At 47.8% G+C, this 23,158-nt stretch overlaps 2 protein-coding genes across 6 annotated transcripts in view; one reads left to right on the top strand and one right to left on the bottom strand.

Moving 5' to 3' along the window:
- Nucleotides 1-4,859: 4,859 nt before the first annotated feature.
- The window catches only part of SPMAP2L (sperm microtubule associated protein 2 like), a 28,225-nt gene continuing 9,926 nt past the window's right edge, over nucleotides 4,860-23,158 (bottom strand). For both annotated transcript variants that reach the window (XM_064652189.1, XM_064652188.1), the window contains exon 9: nucleotides 4,860-6,272. In XM_064652189.1, coding sequence (XP_064508259.1) covers nucleotides 6,208-6,272 — 65 coding nt within the window. In that variant the 3' untranslated portion in view covers nucleotides 4,860-6,207. The remainder of the gene's footprint in view (nucleotides 6,273-23,158) is intronic.
- On the top strand, nucleotides 14,428-22,241 carry HOPX (HOP homeobox). Of its 4 annotated transcripts, none has more exons than XM_064652197.1 (3): nucleotides 14,428-14,758; nucleotides 19,281-19,456; nucleotides 21,796-22,241. In XM_064652197.1, exons 2-3 carry the CDS (start codon nucleotides 19,313-19,315, stop codon nucleotides 21,871-21,873), a joined length of 222 nt encoding a protein of 73 aa, XP_064508267.1. In that variant the 5' UTR covers nucleotides 14,428-14,758; nucleotides 19,281-19,312; the 3' UTR covers nucleotides 21,874-22,241. The 4 variants fall into 4 exon arrangements, with proteins under 4 accessions (XP_064508267.1, XP_064508269.1, XP_064508268.1 ...); XM_064652199.1 differs by lacking the exon at nucleotides 14,428-14,758 and adding an exon at nucleotides 17,648-17,790; XM_064652198.1 differs by lacking the exon at nucleotides 14,428-14,758 and adding an exon at nucleotides 18,871-18,992.

Raw genomic sequence — 23,158 nt, 5'->3', positions numbered from 1 at the left:
TCTACCTTTGATCCAAGCCAAGCAGCACCGCTGGCCCCAGACAATGGCTGTGTCAGGCTTTGCTGGGGAGCAGCAGTGCAGGTAGGGATGTACAGCACACTTTGTGCCCGAGGAATGTTCTCAGGTCAGTGACTTCGGGTTTGAAAAACAATAATGCTTTTGTCTTATGGTTCCTTTAAAGGGTCAAAACTACCCTTACATTCCAGCACACGCCTGCTTTCATTTTCTTCGAGCGAAGGCTAATCACTTGACAGAGGAACATTGTGTGACACAACTGGAGGTCTGCAAGCAAAACACCAGAAACATAAAAATAATGTACGCCAGTCGGGTGTTTATGAACCTTTATAGATCAAAAAGATGGTGAATTTCAGTATGGTGGGCTTAATTTTTTTGTTTTAAGTTAAAAACTGTAAATTACATTTAGGACAATGTTCATCTTATTCATATGAAGAGTAGGACTCATACTTCTAGACTAGGAATCTAAGCCTTCCTATGAAGCTTCCTATGAGGCTTAACTGTATGAAGAGTCCTCATTCATGGCCTAATCCAATTGCCTTCAGTGATGCTGTTAGAAGTCCATTTTATATACAGGTGAGGTAGGAAGTCATCTAGATAACAGTGTTAGAGCAGCAAAATTAAGTGGCAAAGAGGGAAAGACAGCTTGTGAATCTTGCATCACTGCCTACAGTGGGTTCAAACTGTTTAAATATACATTTCTAGCTGTAGCAAAGAAGTATATTTCTCTTTAACAGAGAGACTATTATATAACACAGGATTTGAAAAATTTCCAGCCTCCTTGAAATTAAAATTGACTAGTACAGGACTATGCACCAGCATTTGGTGATCACCATGCTTGATTTACCAGATGCACTAAAATCCCTGTCGCTTTGATTGCTCAAAGTGCTGACTGGCATCTACTCATGGCATTAAAATTTACTGCTAAAATCAGTAGAATCATAGAATATCCTGAGGTAGAAGGGACCCACAAGGATCATCAAAGTTCAACCATTAGCCCTGCACAAGACACCCCAAGAGTCACACCATGTGGCTGAGAGTATTGTCCAAATGCTTCTTGAACTCTTTCAGGCTTGGTGCTGTGACCGCTTCCCTGGAGAACCTGTTCCAGTGCTCAAACACCCTCTGGGGAAGAACCTTTTCCTTATATCTAACTTAAACCTCCCCTGACACAACTTCATAACTTATAATAACATAGTATTAACATAACATAATAATAACAGCTTCATAACATAATTCGTAATTCAGTAACATAGAAGGATGTTACTGAAACCTTTAGACATCAACAACCTTATGGCAAGCTTTCTCGTTAGCTTATTACGCATGCATGAAGCTAATAAGGAGTTATACTAGCTGAATGGCATGACTGTGAAACAAGAAAGGATCTCTTTTCTGTCTGAGCTCAGGTTGTTGGATAATATTTTGATTGATTAGGATTTTATGATATTTTCTAGCTTCACAGGATCAGCACAGTTCTGATCTGACTGGGAGGAGAATGTGCAGCCATCCATATAGGTCAAACGAAGGTCAGAAGATGTCTTACTGGCTTTTGCTAATGCAATGTACAGATGAATGTTTTTTTCCCCAGTTGAGCTACAAGAAGAGCTTTTTTAATTGATTAAATTCCCAACTCTCCCTCCTCTGGAATTTTTTTTACATTTGGCCAGGAAACACATGTTAAAAAAAAGTTCCTGGACTTCACGTCTGCTGTTGCCCAGCAGACACTGTGTGTGTGTTTTCTGGGACAGCTGGGCTTCAGCTCCCAGCTTAGCTGTGAGTAGTTTGGAAGTGCTCAACCCCTTTGTTTCAGGCACTCTTTAAAGGGTATGCGGGCTTTCTCCATCAGAGTTGATATCTAGTTTGAACAAGGAGGAAAGCATCTCTCCTTGAATTGCTGGCACAGTCTTTCAGGACAGGGAATCCTGAAGTTGTCTTGTGTATCATAGAAACGTGTCAAACCCACTGCGCTTCCACTGAAACGTTTAAGGCTCGAAAGATATTGTTAGCTATTGAAAACCCTTGTGTATTGGAGAACATGTATCCAATGGTGCTACCCATCAGCAGTCACCCAGGAGAGACTTCCCTCTTCCTGTAGATACCAGTGCAGCTTTAGCCAGTACTATCGCTGCTCCATTTGTCCTCGGTGACACAGGAACATGAGCAAAAGCAGAAAGGAGAGCCGTGGCCCGAACCCTATGGGAGACAGTCCGAAGAGCCTGAATTGGTGGATTTCCACCTTGTTCCCTAGGTGGCAGCATTTATTTTCTTTTAAATCTCATTTTGTGTTCTCAGTACGGGGTGTAGGAAAAGCTTTTTATAAATCAGTATGGTTTGTATGCATAAACTTTCTGTTAGGAGCAGTTTCTTTTAATCTGTATTATTAATGTCACTGGTACACAATCAATCTCATTTACTTGGCAAAGTTAACTTTCTTTTTCCTTATCATTGAATCCAAGTATGTTTACTGAAGGAGACTCTACAGTACTCAGTTTTGTAAAAACTTTATTCTGTGGGCAGATGACTCATAGATGAATTTGTGGCATTCACTGCCATGTGTGGGATTGTATTGTGTTCTATCTCAGCTTTATGATTTTTGAGCTGGTCATGTAGCCGCTGCTTCATTTTTTAAACCCGAAACATTTATAGAAGCAGCATAGGTTTCTGGACATTCTTAGCTAGATAGATAGCCTCAAAAAATAATTTTCCTCTGTAACTGTGTCTCATCTTTCACACTGAGGAAAAATTAATCCTTTTAAGAGCTTTTTTGTCAACTGGTGAGAAATTATGTGAGAATCTGGTACATGTGTTTTATTTTACCTTTTAAGCAGTTCTGAATACTTCTTCCTGACATTAGGTGCAAAAGTGTTTAGAGTTGACCTAAAACTGGTCCTACATAAGCTAGTCTGTTCTGGCTTGCCCAGTGACTGAGGCAAAGAGGCTGAAAAACCCTACTGTGAAGTGCTCTGGAGAAGAGAATAGGGCTGGGACTGAAATGTTTAACTTGTCTGGTAATATCCGGTGTCTCTGTGCATTCTGTGGGATATTGCAGCAAGCCCCAAACTGCTGCCCTGGAAGGGTCTGGGTTTCCTGAAAGTCTTTTTTCTTATCTGCCAGTCCCTTTCAAATATTTTGGATATCCAGTAAGTTGCACATATCTGTAAATGGACACCTGAAGTGAGCCCTCTTTATTCATCTCCACTTGAAGAGCTTCTGTCAAAGAGAGGAGTGGGTTCTCTAGGAAGCTTTGGGGCTGTTCTGCAATAGCTATCTGCATGCATACTCCTACCTTCTGGTAAGCATTGGGAAACTACAAGTAGCTTGTTTCTGTCTGTGAATTACTAAAAATTAACTTTGCATTTACATGGGATTCATAGCTTTTTGGGGGAACTTTTTTTTTATGGTTTAGGTGATGTTCTGTAAATATATGGATATGCTTGCCCCACACTGTTTCTGCCTTCCCTGAGCTTATGCTAGGAGACATAAATACAGCTAGAATGCACAAAGTGTATTGGAATATTTGTGAATGAGATGTTACATCAGTGATTAAGTTCATCTACTAAGACTCATAGAATCATTTAGGTTGGAAAAGAGCTTTAAGATCATCAACCATAAACCTAACACTGCCAAGTCCCACTAAGCTGTGTTCCTAAATACAAATCCTGACAATCAAACAAAATACAGGTTGTGTCCCTGGTACTGTCTCTGACTATCAACTTGCCCCCTGCACTGAGGGTGCACTTGATCCCCTTGTCCAGGTTATTGATAAAGATATTAAACAGGACTGACCTCAACACTCAGCCTTGGGAAACCCCACTAGTGACTGACCACAACTGGATGTAGCACTGTTCACCACCACACTCTGGGCCCTGCCCTCCAGCCAGTTTTTAACATGTCAAACAGTGCACCCATCCATGCCATGAGCAGCTAATTTCTCCAGCAGAATGTAGGGTTTTGCAACCATAATCGAAGTTTAAAACTTGACTATATATTTGGTTGTCGGTTGAGAGCTAGATATTATTCATGTCAGAGTCAAATAGGAGAAGGCAGTAAGCAAGTCATCTGCATGGATCAGCCAAGGTAAAGGTTTCCTAAACTCTGGGCGTGTTTGTAAACTCCTAGGAGCATCTCTTGCTATGTGATTGAGCCCAAAGAGAGGAAAAACCTGCATATTTTGGGGACTTCTTCCACTCCTACACAGAGGAAGAAGGATACCCTTTTAAAAAGTAATCAGAAGAGGAAAAGGAGATTTTTAACTCTGGAATGAAAACCAAGTGTTTGGGCACATGAGGAGGGAAAGAAGCATTTATTGTCCCCTGATAAACATTGTCTTCAGACTCTGCCATGCACCAGTAAGCAAAAAACCCATACATAAGTAATAGAGTGCTAGAATGGGGATCTTGTATACATGCAAAAATTTGATTAAATACTAGCAAAAATATGTTTCCCATGAGGAATACTAGAACAGGGACTCATGGAAATTCTAGATCCAGCACTCTTCGAGATGTTCACAATTCTGCTGCTTACAGTCCTAATCAATGTGATCTAGAAGGCCCTGCTTGGAGCAGGAGGTTGGACTAGAGACTTTGAGAGGTCATTTCCACTTCACTTGTTTGTAATAGCAAGAGGCTAGTGCATTTGCAACCAGTAACTGCACTGCCCAAAGCTGGGTGTTCTCACCCCGACAGGTCTGACTATGAGAAAGCACCTAAGTTATCCAGAGTGCTGTGTGTACATACACAGCAGAAAAATGCCTCTGAACCTTCTGCTTAATTTCCCATCTCTTGTGTTTAAGTTTCTTGAGTGCAAACTTCACAAAATATGTGCTTAGGGTCAACAGTCAGCCATTAGGGATTAGTAAGATTACTTTATTCAGAACAGATAGTGCACTCTCAGAGACTCAAGAATGTCTCCAGGTCTTCAGAAATGGCAGGGCTGAACAACATCTGACAGAAAACAGCATATTGTGAGCAGCTCCTAGCTCACACCAGGTCTCTCCAGGCAGAGTACATAGTCACTTGTGTGTTCCTACTCCCAGGTCACCAAGATTTCCAGAGCAACAGGATGCTGGGCACAGAGAGCAGAGCTGGCCCCTTGTGTATTTTATTTTCTCCATATTTGCCATGATCTGGCACAATGGCATTTCTAGTGCCCCAGCTGAGCTGTGGGAATGCCACTGAGCCCATGACAGCCCTTAGATGTACTCAGAGTCCTGATCCATTCTGGCAGTCAGTAACATGGGACATGGCCAGGGGGTTGGGTAGCCAGGCTGAAAGCAGCATATACATCCAAAACAGGCTGCAAGGAATAGGTAACCCATCCAAGCTGACACCCCATTGCAGAGCCAGTGATCTAACTCAGCAATTACACATCACACAGAGAAGGGATAACACTCTCAGCTCAGTAACGAGCAGACACACACGAGCTCCTTGTACCCATCCTGTTTCTTTAGCATACTGGATTATTGTAATATTCAGTCCCTATAAAGTAGTTGCACCTGTAGAAGTGAAGTCACTCTGGGACTCTATTGCTTCATCTGAACTTGCCAGTTTTCTGTCCTACCTGTATGTAAAACCCAGGAGCTTCGACAAATTACTTCTGGAATTTGAGCTGTGCTTCAATACACACCTCTTCTTATCTTTTTCAGCAAAGGAGACCTCAGTAGCAAGAGGGGATGGTTTATGATGAGGTGGCATGCACAGAAAAAACTTTTCCTAAGGTCTGCATCTGGCAGAGCAGTTACAGTCAGCTGCTGGTTTGGGGCTAGCCTAGACAAATACTTCCCTGCTTCTTCCTCTTCCCATGAGAGTTAATGCCAAGACACTGCTGCCAGACTGGGCAGTGTCTGGGACCATGCAGGAAAGTGTCAGTGCGTTGTCAAGGCTGTGGGTGATGAGCTCTCAGCGACCAGAGAGAGCCTGCAGAGCAGAGAGAGTAGGTGGTCAATTTATGGCCTGGTTATAAAGCTCAGCAGTGATCCCAGTGGTGAAGCATTCTTCTGTGTCCTTATCTTCTCTTCAAGGGATGTAAGGCCTGGATCAATCAAAAGGGAGCTTCCTTTTGGCTTTCATACAGGAGGAATTATGACGGCAATCGCCCCTTGGCAGGTGAAGAGTTCAGCTCCAACGTCCAAAGCTGTTCAATGTGGAATATGGGGAGGCATATCTTCAGAGAGTTCATCCAGGCCTCAGCAGACTAATATAGACAGACCATGAATCTTTGGGCTTCACTTTGTGACTTGGAAGGTCCTGTAGTCATCCCTGAAAAAAGGGATATATTTATCAGCCACACATATCAGAACTGCGTATCAGGATATCCTGGAGTTCATTTTGTTCTTAGTAACTGGCACAATGATGTGTTTTGGATTCAGTATGAGAATAATGTTGATGACAAACTGACAGATGTTTTAGTTGATGCTCAGTAGTGCTTACCCTAAGCCAAGGACTTCTCAGTTTCTCATGCTCTGCCAGCAAGCAGGTGCACAAGGGAGCTGGGAGGGAGCTTGGTCAGGACAGCTGACCTGAACTGGCCAAAGGGCTATTCCATACCATAGAGTATCGTGCTTAGTATATAAATGGAGTACTTGGCAGACAGGATGGAGGGGGGCTGCTGGGGAATGGGATGGGCATCAACATGTGGTGAGCAATTGTACTGTGTATCACTTGTCCTTCTTGTTTGGGTTTCATTACAATTATTATTATTACTATTGATTTATTAGTTGCATTGTTATATTTTATTATAATTATTATGTTTTACTTTGTTTCAATTATTAAACTGTTCTTATCTCAACCCAGGAGTTTCCAACTTTTTTGCAATTCTCCTCCCCATCCTAGCAGGGGTGGAGGGAGTAAGCAAGCGGCTTCATGAACTTAGTTGTAGGCTGGGGTTAAACCACAACACAGAAAATGATCAGCAATACTCAGCTGGACAAGTTCTCCTGGGAGGACCCTGGCCATCATAGGAAATAATGATGCGGCACAACTCTTCCTCAGGTGTGCAGGTTTGCTCTCTAGCTGTGCAAACAATTTCTGAGTCCCAAGAGGGTCGAGAGGCATGTTGCTGTGAATACTAGGATAAATGCAGCCAAGCTCCAGATTTCACTCTTGAGCTCTACACCAGGGTGAAATACACACAAGATCCTTCTGGACAAAATGTCCAGCACACATCGTGTGGTGGGTGAACAATTGGCTCATGGTTCGAGCACTAAGGGTAATACTGAATGGTGTAATCTCAGACTGGTGACCTGTCACTAGTGGGGTTTCACGGGGCTCCATCTTAGCCCCTGTGCTCTTCAACATCTTCATAAATGACTTGGACACAGGACTGGAAAGGATACTAAGCAAATTTGCAGCTGACACAAAACTGGGAGGAGCTGTTGACTCCCTTGAAGACAGGGAGGCCCTGCAGAGAGACCTCGACAAATTAAAAGAGGTGGGCAATCACCAACCATATGAAGTTCAACAAGAGGAAGTGTCAGATACTACACCCGGGATGGGGCAACCCTGGATGTACAAACAGACAGGGGAATGAGATGCTGGAAAGCAGTGCCATGGAAAGGGACCTGGGAGTCCTGATCGACGGCAAGTTGAATATGAGTCAGCAGTGCCCTGGCAGCCAGGAGGGCCAACCATGTCCTGGGGGGCATCAGGCTTGTTGTCATCACCAGCTTGTTGAGGGAGGAGATTGTCCTGCTCTGCTCTGCACTGGAGTGGCCTCACCTTGAATATTGTGTGCAGTTTTGGGCACCATGACAGATATTAAGCTCTTAGAGAGCATCCAAAGGAGGGCAACAAAGATGGTGAAGGGCCTTGAGGGGAAGCCGTATGAGGAGCAGTTGAGGGCTCTTGGTCTGTTCAGCCTGGAGGAGAGGAGACTGAGGGAGATCTCATTGCAATCTAAACGTTCCTAGTGAGGAGAAGAGTGGGGGCAGACACTGATCTTTTGTCCGTGGTGACAAGTGACAGAACCCGAAGGAATGGCCTGAAGTTGTGTCAGGGGAGATTTAGGTTGGATATTAGAAAAAGATTCTTCACCTAGAGGGTGTTTGGGTGCTGGAACAGGTGCCTCAGGGAAGTAGTCACAGCACCAAGCCTGACAGAGCTCAAGAAGCGTTTGGATGATACTGTAGGACACATGGTGTGACTCCTGGGGATGGTCCTGTGCCGGGCTAAGAGTTGGACTCAATGATCCTTGTGGGTCCCTTCTAACTCAGCAGATTCTGTGATTCTGTGAGCTGCAGTGACCTTCTTTGCTGGCACTGAGGAAGAGAGAATGAAGTGACAAGTTAAGGACAAGCAGATACAATCCAGGATTGCTGATGCTGGAACACTTCAGCCCCTTCTAGCCACTTGCTCCTTCTCTTCCAGAATTCATGATCCTTCCAGGCTGCTAACTGAGGGTCAGTGAAGTGGCATTTTTAGCCAGAGAGAACTCCTTTAACTCTGCTTTCTCCTAGGCCAGAGAAGGTTCAGAGCAGATGGAAGAGCCCTGCAGCAGTGCCATGAACTGTTTATTTTGAAGTTGTGCAGAGATCTAGCACAGAGAGGATGCTGCAGCACAGAAGTAAGATGCCCTGGACAAATCCTGTCACCCTGGCTGTTGCAAATTTGTCCCTCCTTTGCTCTTGGCAGAGGTTTCCTAGTGCCACAATCCAACAATGGAGGGTGAGGGAGGAAGAGAAATCAAGTTGGGAGCAATCAAGGCATGAAAACTCAAGACTACCTTTACAGACACCTACTTTAAAGCCAGCTCAGCCTCACATGCCAGCAAATCCATGTCTATGTGTACAACAGCTGAACGGGCAGCAGAGGCTAGAATCTTTAGTATCTTGCTAAAAGAATATCTGCCAAGTGAAGTGCATTTCAAGGGAAGCAGGAAACCCCTGACAGTCTGGTCCAGTGTTCCCTTGCCATGCAGACAGGCCAGTTCTGGACAGCAGGAACAGCATGGTGTTCAGGACATAGCTTTCCAGTGGGTTCTCTCAGCTCAGCCCCACTGTGCCCACCCCACTAAGCAGGGATTCCTGTGGCCAGGCCATAGGCTTAAGAAACAGGAGACATAGCCCTACATAAAACCCTCTCTGAAGAAGATCTCAGGCCTAGCTAGGACTAGGCCTGAGATGAGAAACAATCTTTGAAGAAAGGAGAAAAACCCACCCAGAGAAGCCAGATACACTGGTTGTATGTAGTACCAGCCAGTCAAGAGATGGGCACACAGACACTCGGAGCAACATAAAGGCAATCTCCCACCAGTGCCAGAAGGCCTCCTCCCTCAAACAGCCTCAGCTTGGCAGTAAGCCTCCAGAACCTGATCTCACTGCTGATGGGAACTGGCACCTTCAACCTCTGGTGTCCCCCAAACCACTTCCCTCCAGCAGGACAAGGAGCAAAAACACATGCTGCAACAAGAATGGGACTTCCTTAAGCAGCGGCACAGGCATGGCTTTGTTAGCTCAGGTTTGTTAGGATGTTTGTGCTTGTTTCAGCCTGCTGGACTCTCCCATGGGTTGAGCACTCTCCAGCTGCTGGCCTGTGCAACACTGCACTGCACTCTGCTCCCTGGAAAGCATTGCCAGCCACCAGCCCAGTCACTGTATCTTGAGAGATGGTAAGGAGCATCCTCCTCCATCCTGGAGCCTCCCTGCCGAACACACTAGACACACACCAACACTCTGACAGTGGAGTGCCCCAGCCCCCAAAGTTGGAGCAGAAGGGAACTCCCAGGAGCAGGGGATGTCCCACGGTGGGTGACCCATTCCCTGGGGTGATGAGGCTGTCAGAGCAATGAGGAAGCCAGCTGTAAGTGTCTCTGTTGTGTTCACCCACCATCCCCATGGCCAGCTGTGCAGAGAAGACTGTTGGCAGCTGGCACCCAGGTAGCTGTGACACCTTGTCAGTGCTAGCTTCCCAGGAACCCTCTTTAGCAACCAGGCTCTTAAAGGGGAAAACATTTTTAAAGTTTATTGCATAGGGCTCCTGAAGCCACTCCCTGACACCCAACAGAGCAGCTGGAGCAGAGGGCCAGTCTCTATTACATCCCATCCCTATTCACTGTCACTCTGCAAGTCATCCTGGTCACCTGCCACTGCCATGGGGTACCACAGGTGCCACAGGAGCTGTGGTGTGTGTCACATGGAGATGACTCATCCTGTTCATCACCTGTGGCAATGCCCCAGCAGCTGTCTCAGTAGGCACCGACCAAGGCCCTCTCCCATCCACCCAAACTGCTCCGACGGAAAGCATAGGGCTGGCTGCACGGCACTGCTGCTGCAAGGTGGGTGCAACGGCCAGGCACCCCCTGCAGCCAGGGACTCCCTGCCTGCCCCTCACAGCACCCGTGGGCTGCCTGGCATGGGACAGCACAGGGGAAAAGATGATCCTTGTCCCTCAGGGTGGATGGGGGAAAGTGGCTGGGCTCCATGACAGCCAGGGGATTGTCAGCAACTGTGCTCAACCCACTAGGAGCCTCGAAGCAAGGCTTCAGGATAGCATGCCTGCTTACAACTGAGAAGGCCGTGTTGGTGGCAGGCAAGTGTTTGGGGAGAGCTCATCCCTGCTCTGGGGAAGGATGAAGTCCCTCCTTTGACCTTGAAGTATTTGACTGAAATATTTCAGTCAGGACTTCCAAAACCAGGCAGCTTTAGCCTAGAGATTCAGAATAGAACAGATTTCAGAACACTGATTTCAGAATTGGTCAACATGTGGTGAGCAATAGTATTGTGCATCACTTGTTTTTTTGTTTGTGTTTTTTTCATTATTATTTTTATCGTTATTACTATTTATTGATTAGTTGCAGTTATATTTTAATATCATTATTATATATTTTACTTTGTTTCAAGTATTAAACTGTTCTTAACTCATGAGTTGCCTCCCTGCCTCCCTGACTTGCTCCCTCGAAAACGCATGGCCATCCAAATCTGTGGAAGGGCACTCACTCCCCTTCGCATACCTCTGGCACTTCCAGGGTAGAAAGCAGTTCTGCATGTCTACTCTGCCCTCCTCCCTGCCTCTCCCCAGTGCTGGAGCCCATGTTTCCCTGGGCTAGGCATGTCAGGTGGCTTACATGTGGGATGCCCTGCTGGCTGTCTCTGCGTGCTGGGGCACGCTCTGCCCACAAGCAATGGCAGTGCTGTTGAAAATCCTCCTGGCAAGGAACTGCATGTATCAGCTCCTGGTTTAGTCACTTCAAAACAATCTGGTTAGTAAGAGGGAGTAGGAAGAAAGACTGTACCCCAGGCAGAGATTGCACATGGAAATACCAATGAGATGACACTGTTCTCTGAGAAGTATTGGAACAACTGGAGGAATAATAAAACATTGCAGTTTGCATCCACACGACTGTATCCCACAAAGTAAAGGCAGGGATCTTACTGGAAGTCACATCTGATTAGTATCTGTCTGGCCTGGATCTGTTCTAATGCTGAAGAGAGACAGGCTGAACCCTGCCCACTAAAAAAACCCAGAAAATACATGAAGGAGAGTGCAGGAGAGGCAGTTGCTGAAGCCAGGTGGGCAGCAGGCAGCACGGCTCCAGCAGCAAGGGGCCACCTGTGCCCACCTCCTCTTCCCCCTGCCCGGGGCATGCTCTGAGTGAGCACTGCATGCTGCTGACTCTCTGGCTGCAGCTAGTGTTGCTGCTCTCCTAGGGAAAAACTGATCAAAAGATCAATGATTCAGTCAGGTTCTCGTGTTTTGGGATATCAAAGGCAATTGTTAGCTGCACCCTGAAGAGCGACTGATTTCTTATGCTGTTCTGGGGCAAGCGGCGTATGCAGGTAGAAATCTCATCTGATTTACTGCAAGAGTTGTCCTGTAAGTGAGTACTGGCTGGTTAGGAAACTCTTCTCTGACTGAATGGAAGCCAAAAAATTCAGTAAAACCTTGTTTCCAGCCACATTTTTTGGATTAGTAGCCAGAAAACCCCAGCACACCAGGAAAAAAACACTGAAAAACAAAACAGAAGATGGCTTTTGAGGTTGTGCTTTGCATTGGTATGCTCAGAGGGAGAAAGGAAGGTTTTGCTCTCTATCTGACAGTCGGGTTGGGGTGGAGTCTCTGGAAAGCACACATTTTTTAATTTACACAATTAGAAAAAGAAAGAAATCTCTGTTTAATGCCCAGACAAGAGGTGCTGGTACTAAGCCTCATTTTGAGGAAAGAAAACATGGCAAAATTCAAGAGAGACAGATGCATGAAAAGGAGGCAATATGAACAAGTCAGAAAAGCTAAATTATATCCCATTCTATCCTGGTGGCCTGACGAGTTGCTTCCCCCCTCTACTCTTCATCTTTTTTCCATTCTGTCTCCATGCAGCTTTAGGGGGACAACATTTGGGCCAGGATAGCCATGAGCTGTGTGTCCAATGCTCCCCCCAAAGTGACTGCAGCCAATATGTTGCCATGGAGCAACATGGATGATATTCAAGCCTCTGCAAGAGGAGTGGGGTGCTGAATGCAGGCTGCAGCTGTCAACTCCTCCCTGCAATGCCATAGTATCTTGCAAGACTGTCAAACACACATCACAACAACTGTACTTCTTCCCCTGTCAGGAAAAATTCTCTGTGATAGGCCTGGATGCACCCTGCATTTTGTTTCTATTTAATCTAATTCTGCTGACAAAGGGACATCCTCCGGGGACAGGATCACTTCATACCAGGTGAGGTATAAACTCCAGCAGTACTTTGACTCTCTCCCAGAAGGAGAAATGGGGCCTAAAAAATTTCGGAAAAGATCAGGAAAGCATTAGCATGTGCCAGGCACATGTGGGTAGATTCATGATGTGACTTTCACGCTGTCACCACTTCAGGACTCTCAGCACCTCTGAAGACATTTCAGTGGTGTGTCTCAGCCTGAAACATGTCACTGCCAGTGCTCCCAGTGCAAATCTGGGCTGGGTTCATAGGCTAAGGGAAAAGGGTTTTTCCACATTAAAGACTTTCTTTCTGTTGACAGTAATAAACAAGGGAAGAGAGGAGCCCATCCTGTTCCTGTGGGCCAGGTTACTCACATTTTGCAATGCTTGGGGCACATGCATGGAAAAAAATAAAAGACAGCATACAAACATAGGAAAATGTTTCTGGGCAGAGTATTTTCCCATCTATCCTGTCTCCAAGGTTAGCCAAGAGCAGATGCCAGAGCAGAGCATGGGCATGGGGCAGATAAGTAGCAATATCCACTGGAGCTCCCCCAAGCATGTGACAGTATGCAGTTCAGGACCTCTACCTGGATTTTCCCACACTGGGTTTGAAATCCAGGGCTGACTCCCGCTGCAGGGGTCTGCTCCAGCCTCCTTGAATGCACCCTGATGTCCCCCAGCCATGGCTGCTGGAGCCATCCTGTTGGACACATCTTCCAACCTGCCTGTCCGCACCCATTGCTAACCATGTTCCTGTTGCTTAACACCTGTGATAAACAGGACGTAATTCCTTGGCCAGGTGCCTGCCCAGGGCATGCAGGATCAAGTCTTCTCCAAAAGACTTCTCTTCACTTGCTTTATCAGGCAGTGAAGCTATCCCTGTAGCAAAAGCACTCGTTTCATAAATGTCATCCTGCCAGGAAAATTGGCACAGGTCTGCCTGCCCTTCGGCACAGATGTCTTTGCAATCCCCTTGTCTTGGCCCATGTTTTCCCCAACATTAAAAATCTCTTTGGGATGGTTTTGGCTCATTGCTAAACATATGGCAGGTTTCTTGTGTTTGTCCAGCCACTTCTCCCCAGGGGCAGGGCTCCCTGGCCCTGGCTCCAGTCAGCTCCACAGCTTTTTGCATCCTGTGCCAGTTTGCATTTTGCTCTGGCAGATAATCTCAGCCATTGCAACTCATACTCAATTTTTCATGAGCCCTTTCTCCAGCCTCTCTGATTTTCCAGCATCTTCTTCCAGCTGTCTATAAGCTGAGAGAAAATCAGCCCCTCCCCACGGCACCCCACCCGACAAGCTGCCTCTTTTTAAGATGCTGTCTAATGCTTCCAGACCACCCCAGTGGGAACTGCAGGCTCCGGGGCACTTTAACCGAGGAGAGTATTGGTCTTTGGCAGAAGAGGATGCTCTACTCTCCTCCCCATTCCCAGCCAGGCTCCTGTCCCACGCCTCTGGAGGGCACTTGGGCTGCAGCAGCAGGTCAGATCCAGGGCCAGTCCTGCCCCTACACCCAGCCTGGCGGGATCACAAGGCTGACCAAAGTGACAGCAGAGTCAGGAATGTTAAACTTGGACACATCACTTGCAAGAGACTGAAGTGAGATCAGAAGCCAGCCCTGCAAAGGAGGGAGCGCCACCGTACTCCATCAGCAAAGCCAGGAGCGGGGCTCCCCGCGGCAGGGGAGCGGGACCCATCCCGGCCGAGGAGGACAGGGAGTGCAGATGAACGAACAGCTCAGCGCAGTTTCCGCCGCACCCCGCCTTCACCCTTCCTGTACCCCTGCAGGAAACAGCCCCAGCAGCCCTCGCCCGGGGCCCGTAGGACGGTGTCCATCAGCCCGGAGAGTGGCGGGACGAGCCCCGACGGCTGCCGGTGACACCCGTCCGAGAGCCCCGCAGCGCGTACAACCATGCGTTGAGCCCTGCCAAGGAGAGTGGATGCCAAACCTGAATTACCAGCCCAGAGAGTGGCTGTGGATCCCGGGAGCTCCTGTGATTTGCGGCAGGTTTTTCAGGTCCCCGCCTGTCACACACACACGCAGATACTTAAGCAGTCACCCAAGGACCTGCGGGGTTCTTGTTTTACACACTTCTGGTCCCTGCCAGCTCCAGGTAAGCACATGTTTTGAGCTAGGGGTGCTGGAGTGGATTTGCTGTTGGGGATGGGGAGGTGGGTGATGAAGGGAGGAGCTGCCTTGTGAGTATTGGTGCTGCGAAGGTTGGAGCTGCACCCAGCCGGTCTGAGTGAGAAAGCTTCATGCCCGGGGCAGGGCAAGGGGCGCACAGGCAGGTAGAGACCCCAGGCGGGAGCTACCACGGGGACCTGCCTCTGCTGCAGCAGCTGCTGTGCTGTTTGCTTTGTTCGCATCCGATATTATCTTCTAAAAGGCTCAACGGGTGGTTTACCGGATGCATGACAGGTGGTTTTTCCTTATTTATGGCAGGGTCCGGTTTATTTTTAAAGCCTGTGTCCCACCTTATCCTGTGCACCGTGCTGGCTGATGTTATCCACAGCCACCCTACAGCAAGAGGCCAAGCAAAGCTCAGGACAAGACATGGCTCTGCAGCAGAGCACGGCAGGGTTAGAGGGCTTGTTTGCATTGAGAACTGCTATTTTGATCCCTGCAGCGGCAGGAAATAGCTGCAGGCTAAAATCAGATGCAGATGCCTCCAGTTGCATCCCAGCCCTGACACTAGGAGCACTGGGGAAGGGGACAAGAAACCCAACAGGGGCTATGGGGGCCCCATCACCTTGGCAGGAGCTACTGCTCAGAGAGATTTCCAGGGGTTTTGGGTGCAGTAAATTGTTAGAAAGTTACACAGCCAGCCAGCTATTGTGACTACTGTTCAAAAAACCAAAGCTGCGCAAACAGAGATCATGTCTTTTCTGGAAAAGCAGCAGATTTCTGCCAGGATAATAAATGCTGATTGCACTAGCAGTGCTGAACAAGCATGCTGGGAGACAGAGGGATGTCCTCTCCCATTTCAGGCCAGAGCTAGGAGTCCTGCTAGTAACTCAGGGTGTTTCTGAGGAGCTGGATGCAACCGCAGGACACGGGTAGTACAATATCTATCTACCTAGTAAGACTTTCTCTTGCTGCAACTTGTGTCCATCGGCCATTACCTTTTGTCTGCTCACTCGAAAATGGCTCTGGAGGTCCACTTCAATGCCCTATCAGCCACACTAAGAGCACCAGGTGCTGTCATGTACACAGCAAGGCTGACTGGAGCCGCCCACAGCACAGGCAACCGTTGAACCCCTTGCAAGCTTCTGCTCTTACACTGCTCCACCTAAAACCAAGATAGTCAGAGCCAAGTGTGAATTCCCCAGGGGTTTTTAGCTTGACTTAGGACAGAGCAGGTGTCACCAAAGCTGTGGTGGTTTCACTGTGACAGTGCATCTGGCATTGTCATTTCTGCCTGTGTGAGTAAACCCCTGACACACAGCTCTCAGGGGACTGTTCACAGAGCTGAATGACAACTGCAGCCCCACAGCCTTTCTGAAAGCCAAATAGATGGTTAACATCCTTTGCACTGAAAAAACCATTTTTTTCCAATGCCTTCAAAACTTTAGGGAGAAAAAAGCAGTAAGCAGCGGTGATTTTCAGCAGCTGAGCCAAACAGCTATGAGTCTCCATCTTTCTGCCGGGCTTAAAGAAGCGTAAGCAAGACATTTGTACCTTTCCTGTACAGGGGAGAGGTCCTAGGCAGCCTGAAGGCCAGGCTGCAGGCCTGGGCTTAAACAAGCCTCCATTTAAATAGAAGGCAGGTGAGAAGTGGTCCAGGTAGGGCCAATCAGGGCATTTAGGCATTCCTGGTGCCTTCAAGTTGTGTCATATACACCAATTTTTAGCACCCAAGAGGTGCTAAATGCTGCGTGTTGCACAGGGGCCACGTGGCTCCTGAAAGCCTCCAGGACTTAGTGGAGTGATGTGGGGAGACCTGTAGAGCCCTCCAGGAGCCCCAGGGTTTTGGCCTTTTCCTGAAAGCCATCTCACAGCCTTGAGAGGTAGGAACTGTTGTCCTTCCAGAGCAGGGTTAGAGAGGAGACAAGGAAAAGCCACTGGGCATCACATTATGCATGCTGGAGCACCCTGGGCTGCCAGCAGGTAGAAGACACTGTGTCTTATGGGGAAATGCCTCAGGAACTTGGAGATAAACAGAAACAGCTGTGCAGGTGAAACATGAAAGTTGAGGCACATGCTCCCTATGCAAATCAATGCATTCACATTAATGTATGTTAATGCAGCAGGCGGCAAACAATGATTTATGAATCGCCAAGACATGTTGCTGCTGGTGGCACAAGCCACAGGCTGGTGGTACAAGCTCTGGATTTATGATCCAGAGGTGATGAGGAGCCCTGTGGTGGCTGCGCTTTCTAGAAGGGCAGGTGGCTCAGTAGAGTGCTGATCAAGGAGGAGAGGCAGGACTTGTGGCTTAAGCTTGGCCTCATCTGCACTTTGACCTCATGGAGAGCCTGGCAGCCATAGTGCTGGAGAGCAGCACTTGAAGTCCAGGGGACCTCCTTCTCCCCCTGCATCTTTTCCAGAGGTCTCCAAATGCCCAAAGTAGGTGAGCAGCATTCAGCAGACCCCCGCTACCTCACATGCCTGAGGAACTGAATTTTGGCTGCTCCCTTCCTATTTGGATGCCTCTGAACTGAGCTGACCCCAAGAAAGCCCAGGCAGCTGCAACTCTCCATAGACAAGGCCAGCTCGGCTTGCAGTACCTGGGGTTAAAGCCGGGCTTTCACCAGTCCATCCAGGGCTAGTGGATGATACTGTCTACCAGCACTCCATCACACTCAGAGGTGCTGCAACCTTTCGCAACCGCTATGTTACAATCAGTATTTACCGAGTGACTCAAGCAGAGTGGGCTGTTTCACAACCAGCCCTGGTCTATTTATAAGCCCCTACTCAAATGCCAAAGGATTCTTTTGTTAGTCAAAGCAGCTTCTGCAGACTAGGTTCAGGAGGGCCTTTGCTTTATGAGGTAAAGCTCAAAGAAGAGGATCTCTCCAGACTCTCATGAACAGCAGAGCTGGCTCTTTGAAAGCTGCAAAACAGTTTTGAAGCTGAACTCCATCCTAGCAGTTCTGTCAGCAAGTGAAAGCCCTGGGGCATTCAGTATCCCAGGGTACCCAGGTAAGTTATCAGTCAGCCAAGAAAGTGCTTGGGTTTAAAGCTATTCAGTATGGGTGCAGCATGATGGAGGTGCCTGGGTTACATCCCAGAGCCAAAGGAGAAGCTGGACTGCAGTGTGGAGGCAGGGCAAGTCTGCAGTGGATGGCCCAGAAGAGTCTCAAGGTGGGCCAAGGGCTCCTGGCAGCACTGGAGAGCCAGCAATACCAACCAGCCCACCTGACAGATGGGCCAGGCAACTTGGACAGCAGGAGAGCAGATCAAGAAAGGCCACATTTTTGCATCCAGCTCCTCCCCCAGCAACACCCCACAGCCTGGTTTCGAAAACACCAAAATGATTCAGCATCAAGGGACTTCTGCATGCTTTATGGGGGCAACGCCTTGTGTCTTAGTTAACTGAATTGGCAAGCTCGACCCTCTGCCACACAGGAGCAGACCTGAAGCCCAGCAGAAGAGATGTGTGGGACTTACTTGTTTTGCTTGTGCTTTTGGGCTAAGCCTTCCAGAGATTTATGCAAAGCACAAGTGGGACAAATGTTACTCTGGAGGGCAATATGGGCTTCTTGTTTCTGCCATTGCTGGGAACACCTAGCACTGACCACAGCCAAAGGCAGTGAGTGCCTGGGCAACAGATATGCATGGGGTGCAGTCCTCTGAGGACTGACCCTTCACTTATACACCAAAAACCAAACAAATAGTTCTGTGATGCTCAGGAGTAGTAGGACTAACTGTTTATGCCCATGCATGATAACATTAAATATTAGTAAAAACAAAGCAGCTCACCCACTCATCACCAGCTTTGTGTGATGTCTGGCCATGCTGCTGAGAGAACCAGGACATGATCAGAAGGGGAAATAGGGTGATTGCTGTGTCAAAGACCATGCTCCCAAAAGATTCTGCATTCTCTGTTTTGTGATTCCCTTGCACAAACTTTCCTGATCACTGGAAAGTAAGGAAAAAAAACCCCAACCCCTTAGGCTGGATGCCAGATATTGTCCCTTCACCCAGAGGATAAATAATGTTTTTTAACTAATGTCTTTAAATTACCCCCCTGAACATTCCCATTGCTGTGACATCACTCCTAAGTGACGCCCAGGCCTAAATACGGCTGTAAACAGGAATCGTCCCCATGGGAGTCACGCTGGCTATAAATACAGCACCAGGAGAGCGCTGAGCAGCCTGCAGTTTCCTGCCAGCTAAGAATGGTGAGACAGCTCAGCTGGGCACTGCTGGCGTGCGGTTGCCGTAGTAAGGAAACTGAGGCAGGAGTTGCTGGGAGGCTGAGGGGTTGGCACTCCCAGCTGAGCTCTGTGGCATGTCTTTGGGAAGGGAGTTGTGGCATGTTTTTGGGAAGGGAGTTGTGCCTTGCCACAGCCAGAGGCCACTGCGGAGGGGGGAGCTGGTGGGGACAGGGATGGCAAATCTGGGGCTCAGCAAGTGTGGCCCCACTGACCACTTCCAGCTTGAGCAATGACACCGGCCCCTCTCTGCAGTGCCTGGCCCCATAGCCCTGCCCCAGGAGAAGATGGCCACGGAAAAGCCAGTGACTCCCACTGAGGAGCAGCTGGAGATCCTGGAGTACAACTTCTGCAAGGTGAACAAGCATCCTGACCCCACTACACTGTGCCTCATTGCAGCTGAGACTGGACTCTCTGAGGAGCAGACCCTGGTGAGTGTATGCCCCCCCACCCCTCCCCTGGCTCCAGCCCTGCATGCCCTGCATGCCTCTGTGCCCCATACACTCTCCCCACATCTGCTGCCTGTCCTGTCCTGGTCTCTCCATTAGACATCTCTATCTGTCTGTCCCCTCACAGGCTTTCTACAGCCGCCCCTACACCTGTCATGCTCCCCCCAATGTGCTCTGCACTCCTCTGTGTCCCATGTGCATATTGATCACTGCACCCCATGCTGCACCCACAATCTCCTCTGCACCTCTGTAACCCCCAGCACACCCCTAGCCCCACACTGCACCCACAAAGCTCTACTGCAACACAGCACATCCCTGTAACCCACATGCTCCCTGCACCCCGTATGTTCCTGCCCCGAATATACCATCCATGCATGCTGTTCTTCCAACCCATTTCTGATAGTCTTGTTTACCCAAACCACTGCTGACTTCATGGTCTGAAGAAACTACAGTAATTTAAAAACAGATACCAGATAGATGCAACACCTGCAGGATGCGCTGCGGGACACGCTCTGGCTGGGCACACTCCCTCTCACTGCAATTAGATGCCCCAGAGTCCCCAAGCCCAGATGTCAGGCAAGTCTGTGAGCCTTTCCAGGAGACACAGAGGCCTCCAAATAACCCTTCACAGGGACAGGTTGCCACTGTCTGGGAATTCCAGCAAGCCCTGTGCTCCATCTGCCTACCTGGAGGCTACCACAGGCTTCAGAAGCAAACGGCTCCTTCCCAATTCCTTCAGATTGCGGTGCAGCTCATTTTGATGCAGGTGTTTTATAAGCTACTAGACTCATAGCAGCATTGATTGGTATAGAAAAGAAATCCAACACACTGGAAAGTTAGCAGCAGTTTGCAGAGAGCTGCCAAGCCTGGCTTTCCCTCAGCAAAGCCAAAAGGATATAAGAGAAAGCAAGCAGTGTTAGCATTTAGCCTGTCCCAGGGAAGGATGCTGGTACAGCATCCATTGCACTGATAGTCCTTGGCTGGAGCGGAAAAGGGGACCCCTCCTCTACTGTGCTTTGGTGACAGGCAGGTATCACTGCTTATTTGAGGCAGCAAGGAGGCAGTACCCCTAAAATACCTTTTTCTCCTTAGAAATGGCACTGTTCCATTTTTTTTTCCTAAAGCAAGTTGTAAAAGCAGGTCATATATGTTTTAAGATATGCCCACATATCTTAAAATCTTCCCTGATAGCTCTCCTTTTCCACAAGTCGAGGGTGCTCCTAGAGATCTGGAGATGAAGGTCACATTAGGGACAGGATCAAGATTGGGACGGTGAGCTGCTAAGTGCCTGCACTGCACATAACACAGAGAACCATTGCTCCTGACATCTGGAGTGCTTTATCAGCTAGAAATAGCAGCCATTTTAATAAAAAATTCAGTAAAAATGAGATGCAAAGAGGTACTGAGTCAACCGGAGATGATGGTTTAGGACAGAAAGTGACATTTTTGGGAGGAAGCTAGGCTGTCGATCATCTGACTGGATGTGATCCAAGGCAGTGTGAGTGCAAGAGACACTTGTACAGAGCACTGTGGTTGTATCATTATGGACCATAATAGCTTCAAAAATAGTCATGAACAAATATAGCAACAAGATGAGCTGCGACAAAAGGAATCACAGGCACATTGCCAAACAAAAGGCAGAGCTGCGCTTCCGGCACATGAGTTATATCTCTTTTCTTACTTTTCTTCTTAGGTAGTGTGGCTTTAACCAGATGCATTTTATCTAATATTTTAAATTGTGGCTGTGCTGAAAAGGCATCAGCAGTTCTTGAAGTTGGCTTACAAATGCTAAGTTACTAAAGAAGAACATAGACATGCATATTGCTTGAAGACTAAGATAATTTTTAAACAATTTTTAAAATCTATTTGTTCTTAAATTTGTTGAGAGCCACTGTGCTGTCCCTCTCATCCTTTCTGAAGCAGTTCAACTTTTGATTCCTGTCAGTTTTGAAAGTGATTGTTTCACTGCTCCAATCATTTAAACAGACATCATCCAGCTCCTTAGCCAATCTCTTATTCTGTTTGCAAGAAAAGCCTGGACTCACAGCAATAAAATAAGAAGTCAGCCATGCTGTCAAAGTCTGAAGTGAGCAAGAGAAATGAGTTTGAAAGAGGTGCACATGTAGTTTAACAAGACCGTTTGGTCAGGAGCGACTGTCCGTACTGCCTGGGAACAGTACAGTGCCTTGCTACAAGAAGCAGTACTATGAGTTTCCCTTGCCTGGTCCCATGTGCTGACCACATCTGCACCTTTAGCAAAGTTATTTGGAGGGTTCACTCAGCCCAGTGCACTCAACCCCTGCTCTGTTCTTTCTCTCCAGAAATGGTTCAAGCAGCGCCTGGCAGAGTGGAGGAAGTCTGAAGGGCTGCCCTCAGAAAGCGGGTCTGTCAGGGACTAGAGGATGTTGCTCTGATCTCCATGCCTCCTATAAATGACAATGAAGCTCTTCAGAGTGGGTTTTGCTGGGGTTCTTCTGTTGCAATAGGTTTTGCGATACAAAGTAATACTCTGCTATTTAACATAAGTTTTATTTAACATGTACATAACCAAAAAAAAGAACATTATATATATATATATATATATATATATGTATGTGTGTGTGTATACAGCTTTTGATGGCTGGTAACCTGTCTGGTGATTCCAACCCATTAACACCAGCTGCACAGGACAAGGCAATCTCATGCTCTTGTCCCAGGCTTGCAGAAAAGCTGCCATGAAACATGTTCAAATATAGAAGGAGGAAATAAAGATTCATTTTCCTTACAATCCCCAGAGGCAAAATATGTGTACTAGCTTTAAGGTAGAGATAATCCAGAGAGCAGGGCACCTGGGAAACCAGATGTGTTGTTCAGGTGACCTTGTTTAGCTCAAGATGCCAGAGTCAGCTCTGGATCTTGGCAAACCAAGTGCCTACACCATAATCAGACCAAGCCAAGCCCTCCTTGAATGCCTTTTTTACCTTTCTGTTAAAGGTCAACAAAGAGAAGGAACTAGTAGGTTGGGTTTTTTCCCCCCAATGCAATAATAAAAAAAACAATGTTTTTTGATGAGAGGAGCTGTGTTATGTCCCTGCTTGTGTTCCCTGCCCTAATGGCAGGAGGCAGACTCCTTCCTCTGGGAGGGCAACATTTCTCCAAGATGGCCTCAGTGGCCACTGTGGGTTTTCCCTCTTGCCACAGAGACAACCCACAGACATGGGCAACCTCATCTTCTAGGACGCCCATGGGTCCCTGCACAGCAGCCCACACAGCCCCATGCACACCAGCCCTGAGGTGGCAGGGGCTGGTGCTGCTGGGGTTCTCCCACAGGGTGAGGGGTGTAGGGGGCAGACTCCAGCCTCCTCTTGGCCATTCTCAGGCCTGAGGAATGCAGTTGTGCTGGGGCTCTTGCACAAAACCCAAACTCATCCATCCTCCTACAGGACAACACATGGTCTGAAAATAACCAGCACCATTTCCCAGTGACCTTACCTTGTTCAAGAGGGCTCAAAAGTCCTCTGCTTAGTGGATTACTGAATTGATTAATGGATCCTCTGATTAATCCCCTTCTGGTTTGTGGTCACCTGCCTCTACTTCTTTGGAAGGAGAATCAGCTTAACACAGGAAAGATTAAAATACATTGACTCTGAAACTGCCACATGCTTTCATTTGTGGCTTTTGTCCCTTACTGGTGAGCATCTCTCT

This window comes from Pseudopipra pipra, chromosome 4 (assembly GCF_036250125.1).
Source record: "Pseudopipra pipra isolate bDixPip1 chromosome 4, bDixPip1.hap1, whole genome shotgun sequence".
In the NCBI taxonomy this organism is placed as follows: Eukaryota; Metazoa; Chordata; class Aves; order Passeriformes; family Pipridae; genus Pseudopipra; species Pseudopipra pipra.
This window is presented reverse-complemented; position numbering and strand designations above follow the sequence as displayed.